Source organism: Pseudonaja textilis, chromosome 14 (assembly GCF_049901715.1).
Source record: "Pseudonaja textilis isolate UNSWEBS1 chromosome 14, rPseTex1.2, whole genome shotgun sequence".
In the NCBI taxonomy this organism is placed as follows: domain Eukaryota; kingdom Metazoa; phylum Chordata; class Lepidosauria; order Squamata; family Elapidae; genus Pseudonaja; species Pseudonaja textilis.
Window position 1 is genome coordinate 5,222,639 of NC_142003.1, and position 22,946 is coordinate 5,245,584.

The 22,946-nt window shown below is 40.2% G+C and overlaps 1 protein-coding gene across 3 annotated transcripts in view; it reads right to left on the minus strand.

Annotated features, from left to right (window-relative positions):
- The window catches only part of LMTK2 (lemur tail kinase 2), a 37,591-nt gene extending 17,530 nt beyond the window's left edge, over positions 1 to 20,061 (minus strand). For 2 of the 3 annotated variants that reach the window (XR_015739553.1, XM_026704295.2), the window contains exons 1-6: positions 19,708 to 20,061; positions 6,698 to 6,822; positions 5,077 to 5,221; positions 3,335 to 3,408; positions 2,931 to 3,049; positions 2,469 to 2,556 (exon numbers count right to left, since the gene is read on the minus strand). Coding sequence is in view for 2 of the 3 variants with exons in the window: in XM_026704295.2 (XP_026560080.1) it covers positions 2,469 to 2,556; positions 2,931 to 3,049; positions 3,335 to 3,408; positions 5,077 to 5,221; positions 6,698 to 6,822; positions 19,708 to 19,813 (657 nt within the window). In the remaining variant the exon portion in view is untranslated. The remainder of the gene's footprint in view (positions 1 to 2,468; positions 2,557 to 2,930; positions 3,050 to 3,334; positions 3,409 to 5,076; positions 5,222 to 6,697; positions 6,823 to 19,707) is intronic. The other variant, XM_026704297.2, reaches the window with a different exon arrangement.
- Positions 20,062 to 22,946: the final 2,885 nt, after the last annotated feature.

Sequence of the window (22,946 nt, forward strand, 5' to 3'; positions counted from 1 at the left end):
AATTATAGATGAAGTGGTTCCATGGAAGCTTACTACACAATCATCCTAGACAAAAGGAGAGTAGAGAGCAATTGCTCATTTAGAAAAGACCAGAAACTCTAATTTAGGCATAGCTAAACAAGAGGTGACTAACAAGGTGATTGGCTATTGCATGGCAATAGCAATAGCATTTAAGACTTATATACCACTTCACAGGGCTTTCCAGCCCTCTCTAAGCGATTCACAGAGTCAGCCTCTTTCTTGTCCCCAACAATCTAATCTGGGTCCTCATTTTACTGAACTCGGAAGGATGGAAGGTTGAATCAACCTGGGGCTGGTCAGGATCGAATTTCTGCCAGTGGGCAGAGTCAGCCCTGCAATATTGCATGGATGCATGGATGGATGGATGGATGGAAGGAAGGGAGGGAGGGAGGGAGGGAGGGAGTTATAGACTTATATATCGCTTCACAGTCCTTTACAGCCCTCTCTAAGTGGTTTACAGAGCCAGCCTCTTGTCCCCAACAATCTGGGTCCTCCTTTGACCCACCTCGGAAGGATGGAAGGCTGAGTCAACCTGGAGCCTGGTGAGATTCGAACTGCTAAACTGCTGGCACTCGACAGTCAGCAGAATTAGCCTGCAATACTGCATTCTAACCACTGTGCCACCATGGCTCATAACACCAGACATGTCTCTAGAAAGTTTAGTTCAGTTTACTTTATTGTCATTGCACCTGTACAACGAAATTAAATTCCATCTCTAGTGCACATTATGACTATGAAAATAAACATAGACACATGTCCTTCACATTCTATACACTGAATTGAAAATCCCTGGCATTGCATTAAAGCAAAATCACAAAACTGCATTTTACTTATTTTGGCCATATCATATGGGGGGAATTCACTGGGGAAAATAGTAATGTTTGGAAGAGGAGTTAGCTGTAAAAGGAAACCAGGCAACCAAAGAACATGGTGACAACTCAAAGAGGCAGTGCAAGACTGGAAGATAGAATCACCCAAGAGTCCGACACAACCAAATGGATAACGACATCATCACCAGATATCTAGATAAATTAATTAGACCCAGATAAATCAGAGCATCCCACTAATGCTGACAAAGCAGGCCGTGTTTACCGCTCCGAAATTCTGTCTCAACCGCTCTGCAAGGCCAACACCAACTGCCACGTGGGAATATGACTGTATAGCCAAGTAACCAGGACTCATCTGCTTAAGTCAGAAGAATATTTTACCACCTCATTTTACGAACGTTCTTGCGTGTAGCTGCAGCTATAAATGTATGTGTTCGTAGGGCTGAGGGGCACAAATGCAAATTAACACTACCATCACCTCCCACTCTTTTTCTCACTTCCAAAGCTACACTCTTCTCACATATGTGCAACGGGCTAAGTGTTTTCGCAGCTGCTGTATATTATGTTCTTCCGCTTCCAAGGCAAGCTTGAATTTGACTAAAACAGACAGCACCGCAGCAGTTTCTTCCAGTGGCCATAATTAAAAGAGCAGGTATGCTTATGGGACTCCAGCCCCTTCGTATGCAAAGTTTATTGCATCACATTATGTCCTGAGAAGCAAAGTCCTTGTATGAGTCACGTGCACAGAATCAAAGTCCAGGATCACTGGGGTTTCTGCTGCTATTTAACATTAAGAACGTTAAGAAAGTGCTTTCTTTTAGGTTTAATACGCCAAAGCTTCTTGCGAACGAGCTGAATTATCAGAACCGTATTTTGCAAATAAAGTATCTCCAAGCAGTAGGCATTTTTCACCAGAAGGGGATTAAAAAAAAAAAAAAAAGATAATGCCAGTTTATTTTACACGATCTCTGTCACCCTCCCTCAGAGGCCAGGAAATTAAATGAAAAATAATTAGTACTGAATATCTCCAGAGATGCAAGAAATCATTACAGAATTAGTATAAAGAGGGCAGAGCGACCTAGATTTGTGTATTTCAGACAGAGGTCTGGGGAGGGGGGGAGGGAGAGGGAGAGGGAGAGAGAGAGAGAGATGAATCTGGAAGGGAGGTAGCTTTGCTAGGAAATGCAACTGCCCTATCATGTCGCTGAATAATGATTGTAATACATTCTGTTTGCATGCAAATGTATTGAAACTTTAAAAAGATGTTAGAAGACCAATCTGCCTTGCAAAACAACCTCTACCTTAGCAGATCTCCAACTGACCTTTATTCTATTTTATCAGACCAGTTAATTGTTTCTATTGTTGACTTGCCTTGTTTATTCTAGCTACCTGAAATGCAAGCCAGGGTTCAGGTGAAGCCATGGACAAGAGCAACAGGTCGTTTGGCCTTCCTCTCACCTAAGGCTATCACCCAACGGTGCTTCCTTCCCCAGCTCACTGCTCCAGGAGAAGAAAATAAAAAAAAGGACCTTCCTCAACTTCGCAGAATTTCTAAGGGAACCACCAGCGACACAGACATCAAACCCACGTAGATCTCGAACTGAGGTTTCATTTACTCACCAGGTCACAAAATTCAAATACCAACAGATAAGGAATGGCTTCCACATATTGGCCGGTACAGCGGAGAACATTGGGGTGCTGAAGGATACTGTAAAGAAAAGTCCGGACAAGAAAAATTAAGATCAGGAACAATTGGTTTGTATTTGTGGCTCGTGACATTGAAACTTGGAGGGGGGGGGGGAGAAAGGAGTATGATTCTCGGTCCGCTGATATATTGGAAAACATTTGAAACTGAACACAATGAAACGGTTTGCAGGTGTGAATGCCGTTAGCAAACATGTATACGTCCTCCTATTCCCAAATGTTAGCTAACCAGAACTCTTGGCTCATCTTCCCACAATTAAACTGGCTTGAGATTTTTTGGGGAATGGAAGACGTGCCAGGCTGGGGAGGCCAAGGTTCGTTGCCGGAGTCCTACTCGCTCCAAATGTATCCTTAGCAAAGGCCCAAGGGGCTACTCACAAATATGGCTCCCCATGTCTCAAAAACCGCTCTTGCTCCTTGGGGTTGGCACTGGCTTTTAACTCCTTCACGATGACTCTGGTTACACTAGTGCCAGTGTAAACTTCCCCCAGCAGAACCTGAAAAGCAAAAGAATCAAACCTCAGTTCCACTTCAAAGAGAAGAACAATCCTGGCATGGCTGGCTGGCTGGGGAATTCTGGGAGTTGAAGTCCACAGGTTTTAAAGGTGACCAAGCTTGGACTATCCCTCCTCTAAAGCTTCTTATGGCGAAGATGGCCAGCTTATACTTCAAAACTGATTCAAGAGATTTGTTGCGGTGGGTTCACTTTTACCACTAAAAATATTTTAAGCGACAGATAAATGAACAGAAGCATTGTAATACTCAGGGCACAGATTTCTTACCTTTCCAAACCAGCCACTTCCTATTTCTTGGATATAATTTAAATTCTGACGAGCCACCTGAGATTTCAGGTCTTGTGATAGAAAGAAAGAAAACACATTAAAAGAAGCATTAAAATTTTATCTGGCTAGATAAACGATTTTTCAGAGAAATCCAATGTAACTCCTATGTTACAATACAAAATCATATTTGTCCTGTCCTGTCCTATCCTACCCTATCCAGTAATTTGAAGCCACACTGAATGTTGTTTGAGCAGACTTCCTGGCATTCTCCATGTCTCCTTTCCAACATCTGCTTTGAGATGTGTAGTGAGATTAGAAATTGTTCTGTTGAGGTAACAGCATCTGCCAGTGAAATGAGGCCACTGGATACAACCCAATATTTGTATTCCTTCCGCTCTACCAATGACATTCTGAATCAAACCCTTCTGGTTCCACCGAGTAGGGAAAGAGGGAGTCAAGCTATTCTCCAGAGCACCTGAAGGCAGGACAAGAAGCAAGGGTGGAAACCAATTAAGAGAGAAGCAACTTAGAATTAAGAAGAAAATTCCTGAAAGTTAGAACAATTAATTAGTGGAATATCTTGCCTCCAGAAGTTGTAGATGCTCCAACACTGGAAGTTTTTAAAAAGATGTTGGATAACCATTTGTCTGAGGTGGTGTAGGGTTTCCTGCCTGGGCAGGAGGTTGGACTAGAAGATCTACACGGTCCCTTCCAACTCTACATGTTCCATTCCATATTCTATTCTATTCTATTCTATTCTATTCTATTCTATTCTATTCTATTCTATTCTATTCTATTCTATTCTATTCTATTTCTAATTCTAATTCTTTTTCTATTTCTAATTCTAATTCTATTCTGATTCTATTCCATTCCATTCCATTCCATTCTATATTTACTGAGACTGACTTGATGTAGCACATTGAACTCTAAATTCTAATTAAACAGTTAACGTAACATAATAATTGTAATTATATAACGCTCAAACAAATATTCTATATTAGGGTATAGCACCATGGCCTCTTTCATACAATATACTGAGACCGTAGCGGGGTCCTACACCGCTTTACTTTGGCTCTCCTTGCATATTCTGCAAACGGAAAGACAGCGGTCCTCAGCTTCTTTTTTCCTGTGTTAGAAAGACCCCTCCACCACTCCATAAGCCCTTTGTGTAGTTATGAACACGGCATCCAGCTTCACGAACATTTCCAGGAGAGACCAAGTGATTTCAGTAGCTGAGGCACACCTCCTCACTGTGACTTTCATCAAGGTACAAAACCCCAAACAAAATAGAGGCAAATTTCCTATCCGCCAAACCTGATCTCATTCAGGCTTAGAAAAAAAGCAACTTCCGCTTCTGTCTCCACCACCCAACGGGGTATACTGGAGGGTAAAACCACACTGAACTCAAACAGATTTAACGACCATCCTTTCGAGTCAAGTGAGATTTCTTAAAAGGCACATCCACAATGTTTAAGTATTAGACATCCACAGTGTTTAACTAACTGATCAAGTCATCCTCCACGTTGTATCCGCGCCAATGATTGTAACAAGACCCTGTGCTGGGGGCACAACAGCCTCAAAACCTCAAAAGTAAGCGTGTCTCCCTCTCGTGAGCATACCCAAGATGGAATCTGTGCCTAGAATAGCAAGAAGAAATATCGGAGAACCAACCGGTGCCATGATGGCATACCGGAGGGAACGGGAGAGGAAAGGCAATTATCGGATTGGGACGATGTTCATACCTGTTGGAAGTTGGAACTGGGATGGAGCTGGGAGAGAAACACTGGGTACCGTAAGGGTAAACACTTCCGCTGGAGACTGAATGGTTGGGGTGTCTTCTGCGGGTGGGGTGAAGTCTAGTTCATCATCAAAATTGTCTTCAAATTCCTATGAAGACAGAGAGATTAGCAGACTAACAGGGACATGCCCTACGCAAAGAACGTGATTTGCATAGGACAAGCCAAACCCAGTTTATACTGCAAACCCAGTTGCAACACGACATAGATCTCAGACATCAAATGCTCCTAAGCCAATTACTAATGCTATAATGCCATGTTTTATAGAAGAATACACATTATTCTTTTGTTAAGAAAAAGATTCGTCAACGTTGGGTTGGCTTAGGGCAGTGTTTCTCAACCTCAACAATTTTAAGACATGTAGACTTCAGCGCCCAGAATTTTCCAGCCAGCCCTGAAGTTCACACATTTTAAGATTGCTAAGGCTGAGAACCTTGATGTAGATAAGTGTTTCATTCAACACATGATGTATTTCTTGAATGCAGTGGCCTCCCAGATGCTGGTAAACATCAACTGTTCATCTCCCGCACTAGTTAGGACTACTAGAAACAAATGTTCAGCCACCCAGAGATACCTTATCCTTTGTGAGGTTAGTACCTATAAAGGAGAATATTTGTAGCTCAGGGTTGATATGAGGGGTCCTTGGTGCTCTCTGAGCTTGGCTGTTTTCTTGCAGGCGTTTCATTACCCAAACTAGGTAACATCATCAGTGCTAGAAGGGAGTGGGGTTTGCTCTGTCTCCCTTCTAGAACTGATGATGTTACCCGGTTTGGGTAGTGAAACATCTGCAAGAAAACAACCAAGCTCAGAGAGGACCAAGGACCCCTCATGTCAGTACCTATACTTGCAGAGGCAGCAGATCTTATAATTTCAATACATTTGTTTATTTTTTATTATGAAATTTATTTGTTGACAGTCCTGTGTCAAAGGACTCTGGGGGGCTTACAGCATAGCATAATAGACACAGGATCAAAATCACCGTGAAACACATTTATCCGAGATAAGATAAATGTGTTTCCTTTGCTAAAAGAATGATTTTTAACTGACGTATAATTTCCAAAGGTTCTTACACATTTTAAGATACAAGAATAGCAATGAACGGCTAAAACACAGCATCGAGATGCAAAGCACGCCTCACCGTAGCACAAAAATAACTCCAAACCAACCATAAGTTAACACTAAAAATATATGCATAGCTTAAGTGGTACATGGGTATGGCTGTCAAAAAGGTTTTGCTTCGCTTTTTCCCCCTACATGAATGTACACAGGTTCATTGAGTGACTGTTCAAAGTTACAATGACACTGACTCACATTTATGACGGTTGCAATGTGCCCGTCCCTTGCGACCTTCTGAGGACCAAAGTCAATGGGGAAAGCCAGATTCCCTTAATAAGCGTGTTTCTAATTTAACGATGGCAATGGTTCGCTTAATATCCGAGACAAGGAAGGTTGTAAAACGAGGCAAAACGCACTCAATAAGTGTCTTGCTTAGGAACAGAAAGTTTTGGGCTCAATCAATTTGTGGTTCAGGACTACCTGTACAAAAGGACTTCTTGATACTACTCACCTTGAAGTTAATCTCTTGATCTTTACAGCAGGAGATACAGTTGACAAGCAGTAGTATCAAAACTAAGAGGCCGCCGGCAGAAAGAACCACCAAGGAGTAGGAAATTTCAAAGGCTGTCTCTTCTCCTGGAAGATAAAATGGGACTTAACATTAATGTGGTTTAGGATACTATATAGCACAGCAAATACTGCAGGCTTTGGGGGAAAATAATTTAAACATTTCTCATAATTTACTTGGGTAATAAATCCCCACTTGCTGGCATATTTAAGGAATCTTTTGTAAGGAAGACAGCATAAATAATAAGCAATCAGGTTTTAAGGATCAGTGAACCTCAATTTACGGCTTTTGATTTGTGACAATTCTCCTTCCTATGCACACTTCTAATTTAACACAATTAGCACTTGGATTTCTTCATTGTTCCTTCTTGCAGCCCGTCAACTAGATTATCGCTAGCAGACAAAATGTTGCGTGGATATCCTTTTTTTTTTTTTTTATATAAATTTTTATTATTTTTTTAACATAAAAAACACAACAACAAAACATAAAAGTATCAGCTCCCCCATATTTTTGTACACACCGTAAGTCGGTTGGTCCATCGGTTTTGTGCATTCACCTCATAGTCACAATTACAGTTACTTTATATAATACTCTTATCAATACAAATTTATAAATCCTAGTATCTCTATTAAAGAGAAAAAAAAAAAATTTGACTAAACTTTTATTCGGTCATGCCTTTATGAGATAACTATATTTTAAATATTTTATTCTAAAACAAATCTTATAATCATACCAATTCTATCCCAAATATGAAAAAGAAAGAAACAAAGAAAACTATTATATAAATATAGTATCAAAAACCAATAAAAGGAAAGGGAAAATAAAGTCATTATTATTCCTTATTATCTAACTTTTATATTTTAATATTTCATCATTCAACCATTGATAGAAAAGATCCCAAACTAAATAAAATTGTTTATCTTCTTGCTCTCTAATTTCAAAAGTCAATCTACTCATCTCAGCACATTCCAAAATTTTCTTTATAGACCGATTTCTTTACTAAATGCAGATTATAAAATTTTTGCTTCAATATTAGCAGAAAGACTTAAAAAGTACTTGAATAACTTTATTCACCCAGACCAAAATGGGTTTTTGCCAAAGCGACAAATCAGAGACAATATGAGAGTAATTCTGGACACCCTGGAATACTATGAGGCTCATCCTGAAAAGCAAATGGCTTTGATATTTTTAGATGCTCAAAAGGCATTTGATAACGTGAATTGGAGATTTATGTTACTTTTAATGGAACAGATGGGCTTTGCTAGAAGATTTATTCAGGCAATAGAAGCAATTTATAATGAACAAACAGCTAAGGTAATGATGGAGGGAGAATTTACAGATCCTATTAATATAAGAAAAGGCACAAGACAAGGTTGTCCTCTTTCTCCCTTGATATTTGTATTGACTTTGGAAGTGTTGAATAGAAATATCAGAGAAGATAAAACTATAAAAGGAATGAAAATTAAAAAGGAAGAATTTAAACTACAAGCCTTTGCAGATGACCTAGTCTTTATCTTGGAAGACCCTATAGAAACAGCCTCGAAACTGTTGGAAAAGATAGAGGTCTATGGGGAGGTGGCTGGTTTGAAAATAAATAGAGATAAAACAAAGATTTTGTCAAAGAATATGTTGCTGAAACAAAGGGAAGAGTTGGCAGAACTGTTAAAAATTCAAGTTACAAACAAGGTTAAGTATCTGGGGATATATTTGACATCAAGATGTAGTACATTGAAGGAGAATAATTATATTAAACTTAAACAACAGATAGCTCAAGACTTGAAAAAATGGGAGAACTTACAATTGTCATTAATAGGAAGGATTTCAACAATTAAGATGAACATTTTACCCAGAGTCTTATTTTTGTTTCAAACAATACCAATTAGGCTTGGAAAAGAATATTTTGAGGATTTAAATAAAATTGTTTTGAAGTATATATGGCAAGGTAAGAAAGCAAGAATAAAGTTAAAGCTTTTACAGGATGCTAGATTTAGAGGAGGGTTTGGACTGCCTAATTGGGAGTTGTACTACCAAGCTGCAAACTTGACGTGGGTTAAAGAATGGATAACATTAAGGAAAACTAGATTGTTGACATTAGAAGGTCATGATTTGTTGTTGGGCTGGCATGCTTTTTATGGTACAAGGGAACTAAAACACAGGGTATTTTAGAAGGCATTATATACGGGAGTCTCTGTGGTTGAATTGGGAGAAGATAAAAAACAGTGTTATTTGAAAATTCCAGTTTGGTTATCGACGATAGAAGCGTTTTCTTATCCTATAATCTATAAAAAGGAACAAACAGTTAACTATGGGGAATTATTAGATGAAAAGGGTGAACTTAAATCGATGCAAAAATTGGAAGAACAAGGTATACGGATGAATTGGTTTTCATATTTGCAAATATATTCAAAGTACTATGAGGATTCCAAAGCAGAGGGATTTTATGATAAGCAAACTGACTTGGATAAGATTTTGATGGGTACTGATGAAAAGGTGATTAAAAAATTGTATGGTTATTTATTGCAAATTAAGCTTGAGGAAGAACAAGTTAAAGAAACTATGATTGCGTGGGGGAGGAATTTTGGATATGGGATTGATTTAGAGAAATGGCAGAAATTATGGTCGCAAAATTATAAAATGACAATGTCTACAGCCTATAAAGAAAACTTGTATAAGATGTTTTACAGGTGGCATTTTCCCCCGACAAGGATAGCAAGAATGTTTAAGAACAAATCCGAAAAATGCTGGAAATGTCATCAGAAACCTGGTTCATACTATCACATGTGGTGGACTTGTGAGGATGCTAGAAAATATTGGACTAAAATCCACATGTGGCTGGAAAAAATGACAAAGAAGCATATAGACTTGAAACCGGAGTTTTTTCTATTGGGAATACTACCAGATACTTATAGTAAAGAGTTGAAATATTTGATTGTAAATGTATTGACTGCTGCTAGGATTGTATTTGCAAAAAATTGGAAAAATGAGAAAATTCCATTGCAAGAAGAAGTGGATATCCTTTTATTGTTTGTTTGTTATCCTGGGCATAAAATGGGTTATATGCTTTAAATCAACCACAGAATATCTTGCACTAGAAGCAAGTTATTACAAGTGAACGACTTTCAAATTATCTAAATTAGACATGTGGTATAACCACAACGGGATCTCCACATTCAGTAGCAGGATGTCTCCAGCTCTTCAGAGGTTGGGAAAAGACAGATTTCTCCATGAAAGTCTAGCAGCATCTGACTGGACACACCTTAAACCAAAGGTTAGATGAAGACGGGATTTTGTCCAAGATTATTACATCTTTCTCTCAACTAACAGAAGTTATAAGTCTTCCCACATATAACACCTGCACAGGCTAAAAAGATTTTTAATTATTATGTCTTGGAGGGATCCACTGATGGCATGCATTGGCAATTATTTTTAAATTACTGCCTAAAGCTTCTTTGCCAAGCTGTTAGCTAAGTATTATAATTTGTTTTGATTAGAACAAAAGCTATTTTGAAATGTAATAGGAGCACTATGAGATGAATACGATAAGTATAAAAATGTATTCATATTTTGCTACAGAATTTTAATCCCACTCCAATAGGTCAAAGTCTTTGAGTAGTACCTACGATCAATAAGAATCTCTAAAAGAAATTATACAGAAGATAGAGGAGACTGAGAAGGATGAAATGACTCTAAATTAAGCTGTAAAGACGAAATTCTGAGGTTACATTCCAGTTTTTAAATAACTATCAGCCAGATACAATGGGCAATAAATAAATAAATAGTTCAGTAATAGCTTTGTTTCCACCTAGGAAGAATCAGAATTATATTTTGGTGGAAAACAGTGCTTTGAAAATTCAACAAAATGAGCAGTGGAGCCTTGTGATACATACAGCATCTCCTAAAAACAATAGCAACCTAAAAAAAAATAATGTACAGGTATCCTTACCTTACAACCACAACTAAGCCCAGAATACAGGTTGCTGAGAAATTTGTTGAGTTTGCCCCATTTTACAACCTTTCTTGCCACATTTGTTAAGCGAATCACGGCAATTGTTAAAATTAGTCAGATGGTCGTTAAGTGGAGCTGGCTTCCCTATGGACTTCGCTTGCCAGAAGGTCGCAAAAGGGGATCACGTGACCCCGAGGCACTGCAACCGTCATAAATGAGTCAGTTGCCAAGAATCTGAATGTAAATCACCATGGGGATGCCTCATAGGTCGTTAAGTGTGAAAAATGGTCATAAGTCCATTTTTTCAGTGGTGTTGTAACTTTGAACTGTCACTAAGTGAACTGTTGTAAGTCGAGGACTACAACAGTAAGGACTACCTGTAATAAATGCCAATGAAGTTGTCTGAACTTTATGTATTTTTCTTCAAAAACCAGTTCAACATTTTATTATAGCAATTTTTTAAAAAAATCTACGCTTTAGGCTGGCCATAAAGGCTCACAACATACAGGCAGTCCTCGATTTATAGCAGTTCATTTAGTGACTGTTCAAAGTTACACAGTGCTGAAAAAAGTGACTTATGACTGTTTTTCACACTTGCAGCACCCCTCTGTGGTCGCGTGATCAAAATTTGGCCACTTGGCAACTGACTCAAATTTCACACGATCCCCATTTGGGACCTTCTGACAAGCAACGTCCAATGGGGAAGCCAGATTTACTTAACCACTGTGATATTAATGTAAAAACTTCGGGGATTCGCTTAACAACTGTGGCAAGAATGGTCATTAAATGGGGCAAAATTCAGTTAATGAATGTTTCGCTTAGCAGCAGGAATCTGGGATTCAACTGTGGTCGTATGCCGAGGATAATCTGTACAGGGACACACACACACACACACACACACACACACACACACACCCATGCTGGGTAAGAAACCTCAGCAAGAATAAAACTACAGCCCTGTTTTGACAGAAGGCAGGTGGGAGTCTCAAAGGCAGAAGAATTGAACTACTGAATAATCACAGCGGAGACAGTTGCTAAGATGCTCTATTGAAAACGAGGAGAGGACAAGAGCATACAGCTCCCTTCTAAAGGGGTTTAGTTGGAGATCACCCCCCAAAAGATCAAAGAGCAAGTCTTCAACCTCTACTTCATCTGCATACTCTATTGGCCCTGAGGGTCTCTGAGAGACGTGCTTATACAGGCATGCCTCATGGGGCGCTGGAAGTCATCCCAAAACATAAGCGAAGTCATGAATGTAAATTAATTTTTAAGCGAGCGTGCCTGAACCTGAGAAGGACCGGCTTTCTTTATCTTGGTTCCTTTTCTGGCTACTGGTAGAAAGACGTTCCCGCTGCAATTTTATCCAGGCTGCTTGGACAGGAAGCCGTGAGGATGCTTGACCTCGCTTGTTAAAGAGTTGGCTTTATGGAGTTTGACTCAAAAAAAAAAAAGGAGACATCAAAGGGGCTGTTCTTGAAGACTTCCTTCACCATGGATCTTCGTGGAGCTAAACATTAAGGTGCCAGAAGGCTATGGAGATTCTTAGTCATACAGGTCAACTGTAGTCACCAAAGGTGCTTTTTTAAGAGGCATCTGGACTTTCTGGTTTTTTTCTCCGAAGACGTTTCGCTCTGACCAGCTGCCTGCAAGGAATATATATCCTTCCATTCCCCACCCATCCGGTCAGAGCTGAAGAAGCTTCTTGGATGAGAAGCAAAATGTCTTCAAAAAAAACAGCAACAACAAGAAGAAGAAAGTCCAGTTGCCTCCTGAAAAATCATTTTTGGGACATTAAAGTGCCAGGGTCCTTGAAAGATGGATGGCAGTTTCCAATTTAATTCCTAAGATCCAAGGCCTAGCTAAGGGTTTTCTCTTTCAATATACTTAAGTGAGATGAACTGTCTGTCACAGATCGTCCTCATTTAGCAACCACAACTGGGGCTGGCAAATGGAACTTAAAGAGAACTGGCTGCTAAGTGAAACAGTGCATTTGTTTATTATCTCACTTCGGCTTCTTTGCTTTATAAAGCAATTTGAAGATTAGTCACAAAATTACTCTTTTCATCAACATCATAACTGTGAGTGGTTGTTGTACAAGGCAGTCACTCCAGGAGGCCTACCTATGATACCCACTCGTGTGTTTTTTTTTTAAATGATGGTGTCCCAGCTCCAAATTCCTCTTGGGCTTGTTTTCTTGGGCTTTTCATTGGTTAGAAATATATGCTTTTTTCCTATTAATGGATAAATTCACCTTTAGCAAATAATGCACACTCTGAAAAATGGATTGTTACATGCAATACTTTTTATGATTGCCAATGGCCTTTCGGCCTGGACCTATCCAAAATGAACGTTCTTCTCTATCTCTAAGAATTATTCTGAGTCTTCATCTTGGAAATACTTCTTTAAATGTTAGCCAGGTAAGTTTTAATATAGTGCCAATGTTACTCTTGCACAGAGACAAAATAATAATTTGAAAAGAGAAGGAGCTCTGTACACAGACACAACATATGATCATCATGCAACTGTACAATCAGAAGTTAAACAAATGGTTATTTGAGGCCTATTTGTAGGAGTACCAGCAAAGCCGGAAATTAACTAGCTAGAAGAACAGGGAAAGAGTGTGCCACAATTATATCACACCCAATCTGAAGTTGCTAAGTCACCTTGCCTCTCCCTTAACAAACAAAATAATCGCAGCTATTAATCCCGCTTTCAACTCAGAAAGCAGTACATGTAAAAAGATGTGTTCATTCCAAGCAGAGCCTCCAATATTGAAGATGATCAGCCAGTCAAGTCTAGTAGGGTTATTCAAGCCAAGGGAATTTGCTCATCACCACCAGATTTATTCTATTAAAAAAAAAAAAAAGCCACAGACATACATGCCCTCAAAATCTTATAACAGCTTTTATTACCTGGCATGTTTCGATGTGTTCAGATTCCCTATCTCCCACCCTTGAATGAGGAAGTACCCCAGTTTCACAAAGATTCAAGTCTGGAAATTGAACTTCAAATGCAAATCAATCCCAGCTCTAAAGCAGCTTTTTGACCTCTCCTGGAATAACCAAGACATATTCCACACTGCTGGGAAGATTTTGCTCATCACAAAAACTATTTTATCAAATCAACTCACTTTCCCTAATGAACATGATTATTGCATCAATGATCCAAACAGAATCAGAGCCGAATTGCATCAAGTCAGGATAGCCAAATCACTGTTTAACATGATACCAAAGACAGCTCCCTTAAAAAAAAAAAAAAAAAGGCAACTCCTGCATAATAATCCCGAAGAAGCCACAGACACAATTCCTGGTCTGTTTAACTTCTGTCATAATCTCAGGGGCAATCAGGCAAACCTCCCTATCCCCTTTCCATGCTCCAGATAATCTTGAATTCTAAATCTCTCAGTAATATAGCAAACTCAAAATAGCAAATCCGTGGAGGGTGCTTCTCAACTATCTTCTAGGCTAATATAAGCAACCTATTATCTGCAGGACAGTTAAATGTTTCTAATCGTTAAGCACAAGAAAACCACAAAAGGCAGCTGCGCAAACCTCCGAAAAGCTGGAGATGAGTTTCCACTTCTGCGTTTCCAGATTCCCATGAAACGGGCAGGAAATCTGGTCAATTATTTTTCAGTGCACTGTGACAGAACCTTTTACCAGCCCTTCAACAACACTGCCAAGGACAAAAGGAGAGAAGATGGGAAAAATAAGCAGATTCCAAGCAGTAGCCAAAAAAGGGAGGAGGGAGGAGCCATTTGTTCCTGTTGGGTAAAGGATAGATACCTGCAGTGTAATTTGTACATAACCTATGAAGCAAAAGGTAGGCGCCAATCCATCAAAAGATTTGTGGCTGGTTATATATATTACTTTCCTGATTCAATTCAAAAATTAAGACTTGCTGTTTTCAGTTAACTCTGTGAGATTCACTGTTTGCACAGGCATTTAATGATTGGGGTTAAACAAAGGAGGGCCTTCTCATTCATTCTTACAACGGCAATAATACAACACTTCATTTTACTGGAAGTTGCATTTTCCATTTCAAACGTTGCCCCGGCATGGGGAAAAACAGAACTGTAAAATGTTTTAAGAAAAGAGAGAACTCTGAATCATAAAGATTGCACTAAAACCTAACCCAAAAGACATCTGGTAAGTTCAATGATGCAGAGCAGTGAGAACCCAGGGAGGTATGTAACAAAACTGGAGTAGCAAGAAACAAAATCCTTGTGTACAGAAAGCAGGAAGAAATTGTCTGCATACAGAAGACCAAACCCCCAAAGAAAGCACAATAAAAGAGGAGGAAAAATATATATGAAAACAACAGTTGGAACAGCTCAGAAAGAAAAGGCGGGTCATTGTAATTTCGTAAAGACCTGGGATTGAACTAAAAGTACCCCAAATTTTAGGACTTTCAATTGAAGGGGCAAAGTTACTCCTATCACACAGTATGTGTATTTTGTGCTCACAATGTTCAATCTATACACAAGATCTACACAGAGTCAGGCAAGCTTGCTAATCTTATGTTTGGCAGATGGGGGTGGTGGTGCTTTAATTGTCACTCTGTGAAGTTGGTCCAAACATCTGGATTCCACCACTTTGAGAAGACTTAAGAAGGGCAACACAACTGCAGTAGTTTCATCTTATATCAGTGTCTTTCAAACTTGGCATAGGTGAACTTCCAAGTCCCAGAATTCCCCAGTCAGCCTGGCTGGCTGCGGAACTCTGGGAGTTGAATTCTGCAGATCTTAGAGTTGCCAAGGTTGAGAAACGCTGATTCAGACCATCAAGCAGGTATACTTGGAAAGCAAAATGAAGATCTTTACATTTTAAAGTAATAATTAATTCCTTGCCAAAGGTAAAACTTGTGTCTCATGGCATGAGATCAAAGGTCAAAGGTGCTTTGCTTTCACACCTGAATGTACACTATGACCACACATTCACTGACTTTCTAAAAAAACAAAAAAAAGAGCAGATATCTTCACTCAATTCTGAGATTGCAAGGACAGACTCTGATAAATCAGTTACTCGGAAGAACAAATTTCCTTAGCTTTTATTAATAGCATAGCCAAGGGGCATGGCACCAAAACTGACAAAAAAAGTCTGCTTAAATTCTTCCTTCGGTGTTTTGCTGGCCTATGCATTTCATCATCCAGTTCTGAACAGGACGACAGCCCTTGTCCCAGTTTAAATAATGGAAATGTAAGGCTGTAAATCTTTATATATTAAGGACGATTACTCTTGAAACTTATCTATGCTAACACTGGAATTTTTTAAGGAGAGATTGGACAACCATTTGTCGGGAATGGTATAGGGCAGAGGTCTCATTCTCGCGGCCCAATTGCGGCCCGCAGGACGATATCCTGTGGCCCCCACCGTGATATGAAAGTATAATATTAGTGTATAATATAAATATAAAGTATAATATAAAGTATAATATTATGCGGCCCAGCCTCACCCAGACTCTGCGTCCAGCGGCCCCCAGGTAAATTGTGTTTGAGACCCCTGGAATAAGGTTTCCTGCCTGAGCAGAAGGTTGAAGGCCTCTACTCTTAGTTTGTTCTGTTATTCTGTTATTGACTTTGAAAGCTGTTACGTTCAACAACGGAGCTGGCATCTAGCAAGGGTGCACAGAAGCAAAGTCTTAGTACAGTACGTGGGAATTTTGTTACAAATAAGATGACTCTCTACTTTAAAAGCAGAAGGAAATTGATCAAGGTACACCAGTCAGTTTTAAGGTAGCTACGCTTCCTGTTTCAACACAGAAACTGTGAAAGTGCGAGAGCGAAAATATGCACTTCAGGTATTGCACATCATGGCTCCCATGTCTACCATTACAAAGCAAAATACAATATATTTACCCTATATACACACACTATGTTTTGAAAGCTCCTCCCAACAATATCAAGAACTCTTTCAAACGTTGCCCTTTGGTTATTTTAAAATCCCCTTTTGCCCCTGCTGAATTTATACTTCATGAACCACATTCTAATAGTTTCCAAATTCGAGGGAAAAATATGGAAGACGAAAGGTTGCACCAGTTGCAGCAAAAGATAGATGGGAAAATATTAGGATAAGCTTATTTTTGATCTCTACCAAACTTCAGACAACAACAATAATCTCCTCAGGGCAATTATAATTTATTCAAGACCTGAGATTTACAGAGATTAGAGATTAATAAAACAAAGATGACTCAATTAATCAAGCTAACAGATTCAATTGTATTACTTCCCTTAAGACTGGTTAGCATCTGAATCACTATGGGGAACCATTTCATAAAATGTTTGAAATCTAAAAGCATGTTAATAACCAATAAGTTGTTTCTAAAAACATTCAGAATGGTTATCTCTGGTTATTTGTCACAACTTGTCACAGACTGAATATCTAGGTTTAGACACAAAAAGACACTGAATGATTTGTGGGGTTCTTAAATCCCTGAGAACAAATAGAATCAAGACCGGATAGTGATAAGATAGTGATTCTTATCCATTCTAGTTCCTTTTTTTATGTTGTGCTACTAAATGTTTGTGTCCGTTGCCTACACAATAGGCTTGCTCCAGTGAAGGAAAGCCTTTACGCATGTGTAAGGGAAGGTTTGAAGATGATAGCCTATAAGTACCTATATTTATCTCTCTTGTATTCTCAGAGGTCAAGAGTTTCATGGCATTTTAAAAATTAACCTGCTTAACATAGCTCTTTTCACAAACTAAAGCATACCATCACTATTGGCACGAAGCATTTTTGTTATCTGGGTAATTTTTAGACATCAACACACAAACACACAAAAGCAGGTCAAAATGCAAAAAGAATCTTAAGGCTGTGATGTTTCTACCCAAAACTCAGGTTTGTTTAGAAAATATGCGAAGTGTCATTTATAACAGCAGAGCTGAAGAATCTTTCTTTTATCCTCACTTCCCCTCCCCCTTCCGTGTAAGGTGAGATGCTTTCTTTCTCACATCAACACACACATCTGCAAATATATAACATCGGAGAGATAGAAAGATGGAGAGATATTACACCTACATTCTTTGCTGTTTCCATGTTACTTTTTTTTCTACCAAAGCCCCTTGCAAGCTGTGCACTTCCTAGGATGTACCCCAATGGAAGATACAAATAAAGAATTGTAATCACTGATTGTGGTCAGCAAATGGATGTTAATGATGAAGAAGTGCCATAAGAAAAGGATCAGACGAATGGATCAGGGAGGACATGAAAGCAGGTTAAGAGGCCAAGGACTTAAAACAGAAAGTTGAACATCTGGAAGAATGTCATGACGGTCAGCTATTTCATAATGGAAAAGATTACCTTGGGAAATACAGATGTTTAAACAGAGACTAGCCAGGCACTTGTTAAGCAAAGGGCAGGAGTGGGACTTGATCGCCTTTCCCTATTATTTTAGATTGGAAGAATTTCCTAAGCCTGTGAGACTAACCATGAACTAGGCTGCCTCAGGAGACAGTGAAGTCTCCTTCAGTCCAGATGTTTAAACAGAAACGCTTCAATATGATGGCAGCGGTCCATATTCGAGGGGTTGCCACAAGGAAGAGTTGGTCAACCTATTTCCCAAAGCACCTGAAGGCAGAACAAGCAGCAGTGGATCTTGAAATGAAACTAATCAAACCAAGCCAGATTATTATTATTAATTATAATTATTATTGCATTCCAGCCCTCTCCAGAGATATTGGCCTACCAGGGCAACACTTAACAGTGGGGAGGATGGATGCTGGAGCCTTGGGGAAAGGGTCAGTGCAAGGTTCCAAGCTGGTGGTGGTGGTGGTGAACCATAATAGGAAAGGCAACCAGAGAAAGAAAAAACACCCACCCACCCCCAATGAACTATATCTTTCTTTCTCTTTTTCTTTCTTTCTTTCTTTTTCCTTCCTTCCTTCCCTCCCCTTCCCTTTCTTGGATTTATATGGCTATATTTATTTATTTACTTACTTATTGGACTGATATGGCAATAATATTTATTTATTGGATTTATAGGGCTATATTTATTGATTTGGATTTATTGATTGGCTGGACTTATTGACTGGATTCCTTTGGCCGTTCAGTCATTTTCAGTGACCGTAGGCAGCTTACACACCATAAAACTCCCTTTGGATGACCGTATATAATCTCAATATAAAAAGAATACAAGCAATAACACCACTACCACCTCCCCCACACAATGACACACACACACACTCAACCTCGCAACAACCATCAATCAAATGAGCCCCTTTGAAGGTCTCCATCCCCCTCTGGGGTCATTTCCCCCCCCCCACTCCCCAGGCCCAGAATGGTTGAATCCATGAATCCCAGAGAGACAGAATAGAGAATAGAGAATAGAATAGAACAGAATAAAATAATAGAAAGAATAGAACAGAACAGGAATAGAATATAGAATAGAATAAGGAACAGAATAGAATAGAATATAGAACAGAATGGAATAAAATATAGAATAGAATGGAATGGAATGGAATAGAATAGAACAGAACAGGAATAGAATAAAGAATAGAATGGAATGGAATGGAACAGAACAGAATAAAATAATGGAAAGAATAGAAGAGAAGAGAACAGGAATAGAATATAGAATAGAACAGAATATTCTTTATTGCCCAAGTGTGATTGGACACAGAAGAGATTTGTCTTATAATAAATAAATATAAATAAGGATAAACTGGGGGGAAAACCGAATTCAAAGAAAAGCTGCTGATGTCACCCACCCCCTCGACCGAAACCCGCCTCGCCGGTTTCCTTGCAGGGGCTTCAGACCCCCACCCCACTTCCCCCGGCCTTTGAGGGCTCACAACAACCCTGCCAGGTAGGCCAGGCTGAGCGGGGGGAGAAAGGGGGTCATGGCTGCGGGTGGGGGGCAATCCAATCCCCGCCCCTCCTCAAACGCGCTTTCTCCCCCGCCCTGCCTCTCTCCCTGAGAAGGGGTCTTTCCGCCCCTCCCGGCTTTAGGGGCTGGACTAGAAGACCTCCAGGGTCCCTTCCAGCTCTATTTTTGATTGATCGATTCTCACCTGGCCCTGCCGGGGGCAGCGGAGCCGCCTGCCCGCTGCCCAGCCACAAGCAGAAGAGTCTGAGGCCGCCCCAGCCCAGCCCGGGGAGCAGCAGCTGGCCCGACATCCCTCCGCCGCCTCAGAGGAGGCTCCAGCCGAGTCCTCAGCGCGGCCAGGCCTGTCTCGCCTCAGCCCGCGGGGCTCCTCGGAGGGGCCGGCATGGGTTCCCGCCGGAGAACGACGGCGCAAAGCAGCAGAAGGAGGAGGAGAAGGCCGAGGAGGGAGGCCCGCTGGAGCCGCCGCCGTTTCCCTCACGCGGCACGGCCGGCAACGGCGCCTCGCCTCGTCCCCGCCGCCGCCGCCGCCGCCGCCATCTTCCGGGTTACCTGAGAGAGGGCGACGCGGGGATTGGTCGCCGGAGACGGATTGGCTGGCCGGCGCGCCAATCGGCGCGGGATCCGCTCCCCGAGGAGGCGGAGGCGCCCCAGCGCGGCGGGGGTGGGAGTCCGCCGTGGAGTGACAGCCGCGTCGCAGCCAACCGGAGGCGTGAGCCCTCCTCCTCCGCGTTAAGACAGCAGCGCGTGAGGAGGGGTGGGGGAAGAAGGTGAAGCTGCAAGAGGCGGGCTTTGGCTGTCCAGATTGGCAGGAGAAGCGAGCAATTAAAATGTTGCACCTTTTTTTTTTTTTCATCTTCACTCCAAGGAGGGAGGGGACAGTATAGAGTTGGCGGCTGAGATTTATAATTGGCAAGAGGCGCCACCAATCGGATAAGAGCGAGGGCGGGCCTGGAACGGAAAAAAAAAGGCTTTTTAAGACTGTCCTGGTTCAAACCTTCCAAATGCGCTCTGTGCATGCTCAGGGGTGTGTGTGATGTTTTATTTCTGCACTTTATTCTACGGCTAATTTCCTTAATAAGCTTGATTTTTAAAATAAATAAATAAAGCAAATGATAAGTGAAGGGAGATTTGCAGACTTGGAAAACATAACACAGAAGGAAAGGATAAAAGGAAAAATTCAAAACACCCATTCTTATCGTTTAACTCTTTCTCCTTATCTTAACTGGTGCCTGCGAGAGCTTGGAGTTAAGGGTAAAGTGAATGACTGGTGTTCTTTGAGTCACGGCCCCTGTCCCAATTTCTATCTTGGGACAACCTGACATATAAATAAGATGATAAATTAAATGAATAATAAAATAAAAATAGAGCAACTAAGATGATCAAAGGCCTGGAGACTAAACCGTATGAAGAACTGCTGCAGGTTTTTGGGTCTGCCTAGTCTAAAGAAAAGAAGAATTAGGGGTGACATAACAGTAGTGTTGCAGTATTTTAGAGGCTGCCACAAAGAGGATTTATTTTCAATTTATTTTCCAAAGCACCAGAAGGCAAGACAAGAAACAATAAATGGAAACTAATCAAAGAGAGAAGCGACCTGGAATTAAGGAGAAACTCCCTAAGAGGGAGGGCAATTAACCGGTGGAACAATTTGCCTTCAGAAATTGTGGGTGCTCCGTCACTGGAGGTTTTTAAGAAGAGACTAAACAGTCACTTATCTGAAATATTATAGGTTCTTCTGCTTGAGAAGGGGGCTGGACTGGATGACCTTCAAGATCCCTTCCAGCTCTATTCTATTCTAATTAAATATTAGTCTGTGATTCTTGAGTACAGTACTCAATTTGGCTAATTCTGCATATATTTGCCCAGGAGGGGAAAAAAAACTGTTACATAAGCTGCACTGTAATGGATTTAATATTTCTTGGGCGGGCGGGGGAAATAGTTTTCTCTTTGTGAAATCAATTGGAGGCACAAGCCTGCGTACCTTTCCAAGACCAGCCAAACCCAGCTAAATGCAAATTAAACTTGTTCAAATTATACAGCAGCGCAAGTTAAACTGGTTACTGAACAGAGCCTTCTTATTATAAAAGAGCAAATGACCATATTCCTTGGTATTTGTGTGGTAAACATCCTAGGAAGTGGTTTGAACCCGTTGCTATGAAGCTCCAAACCCTTTATTTTAAATTACAGATAGTCCTTGACTTACAGCAGTTTTGTTTAATGACTGCTCAAAGTTACAACAGCACTGAAAAAAGTGACTTAGGACTGTTTTTGACGCTTATGACCACTGCGGCATCTCCTCGGTCACGTGATTAGAATAGAATAGAATAGAATAGAATAGAATAGAATAGAATAGAATAGAAAATAGAATAGAATAGAATATAGAAGAGATGAGAAAATAGAAGAGAAGAGAATAGAGAATAGAACAGAAATGGAAAAAGAATAGAATAGAATAGAATAGAATAGAATAGAATAGAATAGAATAGAATAGAATAGAATAGAATAGAATAGAATATGATGGTTGCAATGTCCCAGGGTTATGTCATTCCGCTTTGCGACCTTCCGACAAGCCGAATCAATAGGAGAGACAGATTCACTTAACAACTGTAATTTTAACGACTTGCAGTGCTTCCCTTAACAAAGGTGGCCAGAAAAGTTGCAACCTGGGGCAGAAGTCACTTAACAAATTTGTCCCTTAACAACATACATTTTGGGCTCAATTGTGGTTGTAAGCCAAGAACTAGCTCTACTCAAGGACTGAGTGAGTCCTTAGCGGTTTAACAGAGGCATTCTCCCTGGAAGCTCCGTTGCTTATTTCCCCTTTCCTTCTCTGTATTTCAGGTAGACTCAGCCAGGCTCTCTACAAAAAGGAGAAATACTTAAAAAAAAAAAAACAAGCAGAAGAAGAGAGGGGGAAAAGAGAGAAAGAAAAACATCCCACCTCTTGTTCAAGATCCAATTAACATCCTCTAAAAAAAGATTTTTTTTTCCAACACTTCCCACGCCAAGCAATTTGCGTAAGCCTGCTGGTGACAATAGCGGTGCATAATTAAGAAACCTGCAGCTGTTTGGGTTAGATAACCCAATTTTTGGTACGAAGGGGAAAAAAAATAATTCCTGTATTTCAATACGAAAGTGGCTTGTTCGAAAAGCTTTTCTATGGGTTAAAGCACCAGTTTAAATCTGTTTTCATCTCTCACTTTAAAAAAAAAAAATGTTTATTTACAGTTTTCCTTCCACAGCATACATATTTTGTGGACACTGCGTTGACTGGGCCAATGTCCTTTTTAAACAATGCTAACAATGACAATACAAATAAGTATATATAATCCTAATCTTCCAACGTCAACAATACCATTCTCTCTTGATAATTCTTTCTCATTTTTTCCATTACTTCATTTAAACGTTTCTTTTCACCATCCCCTATTA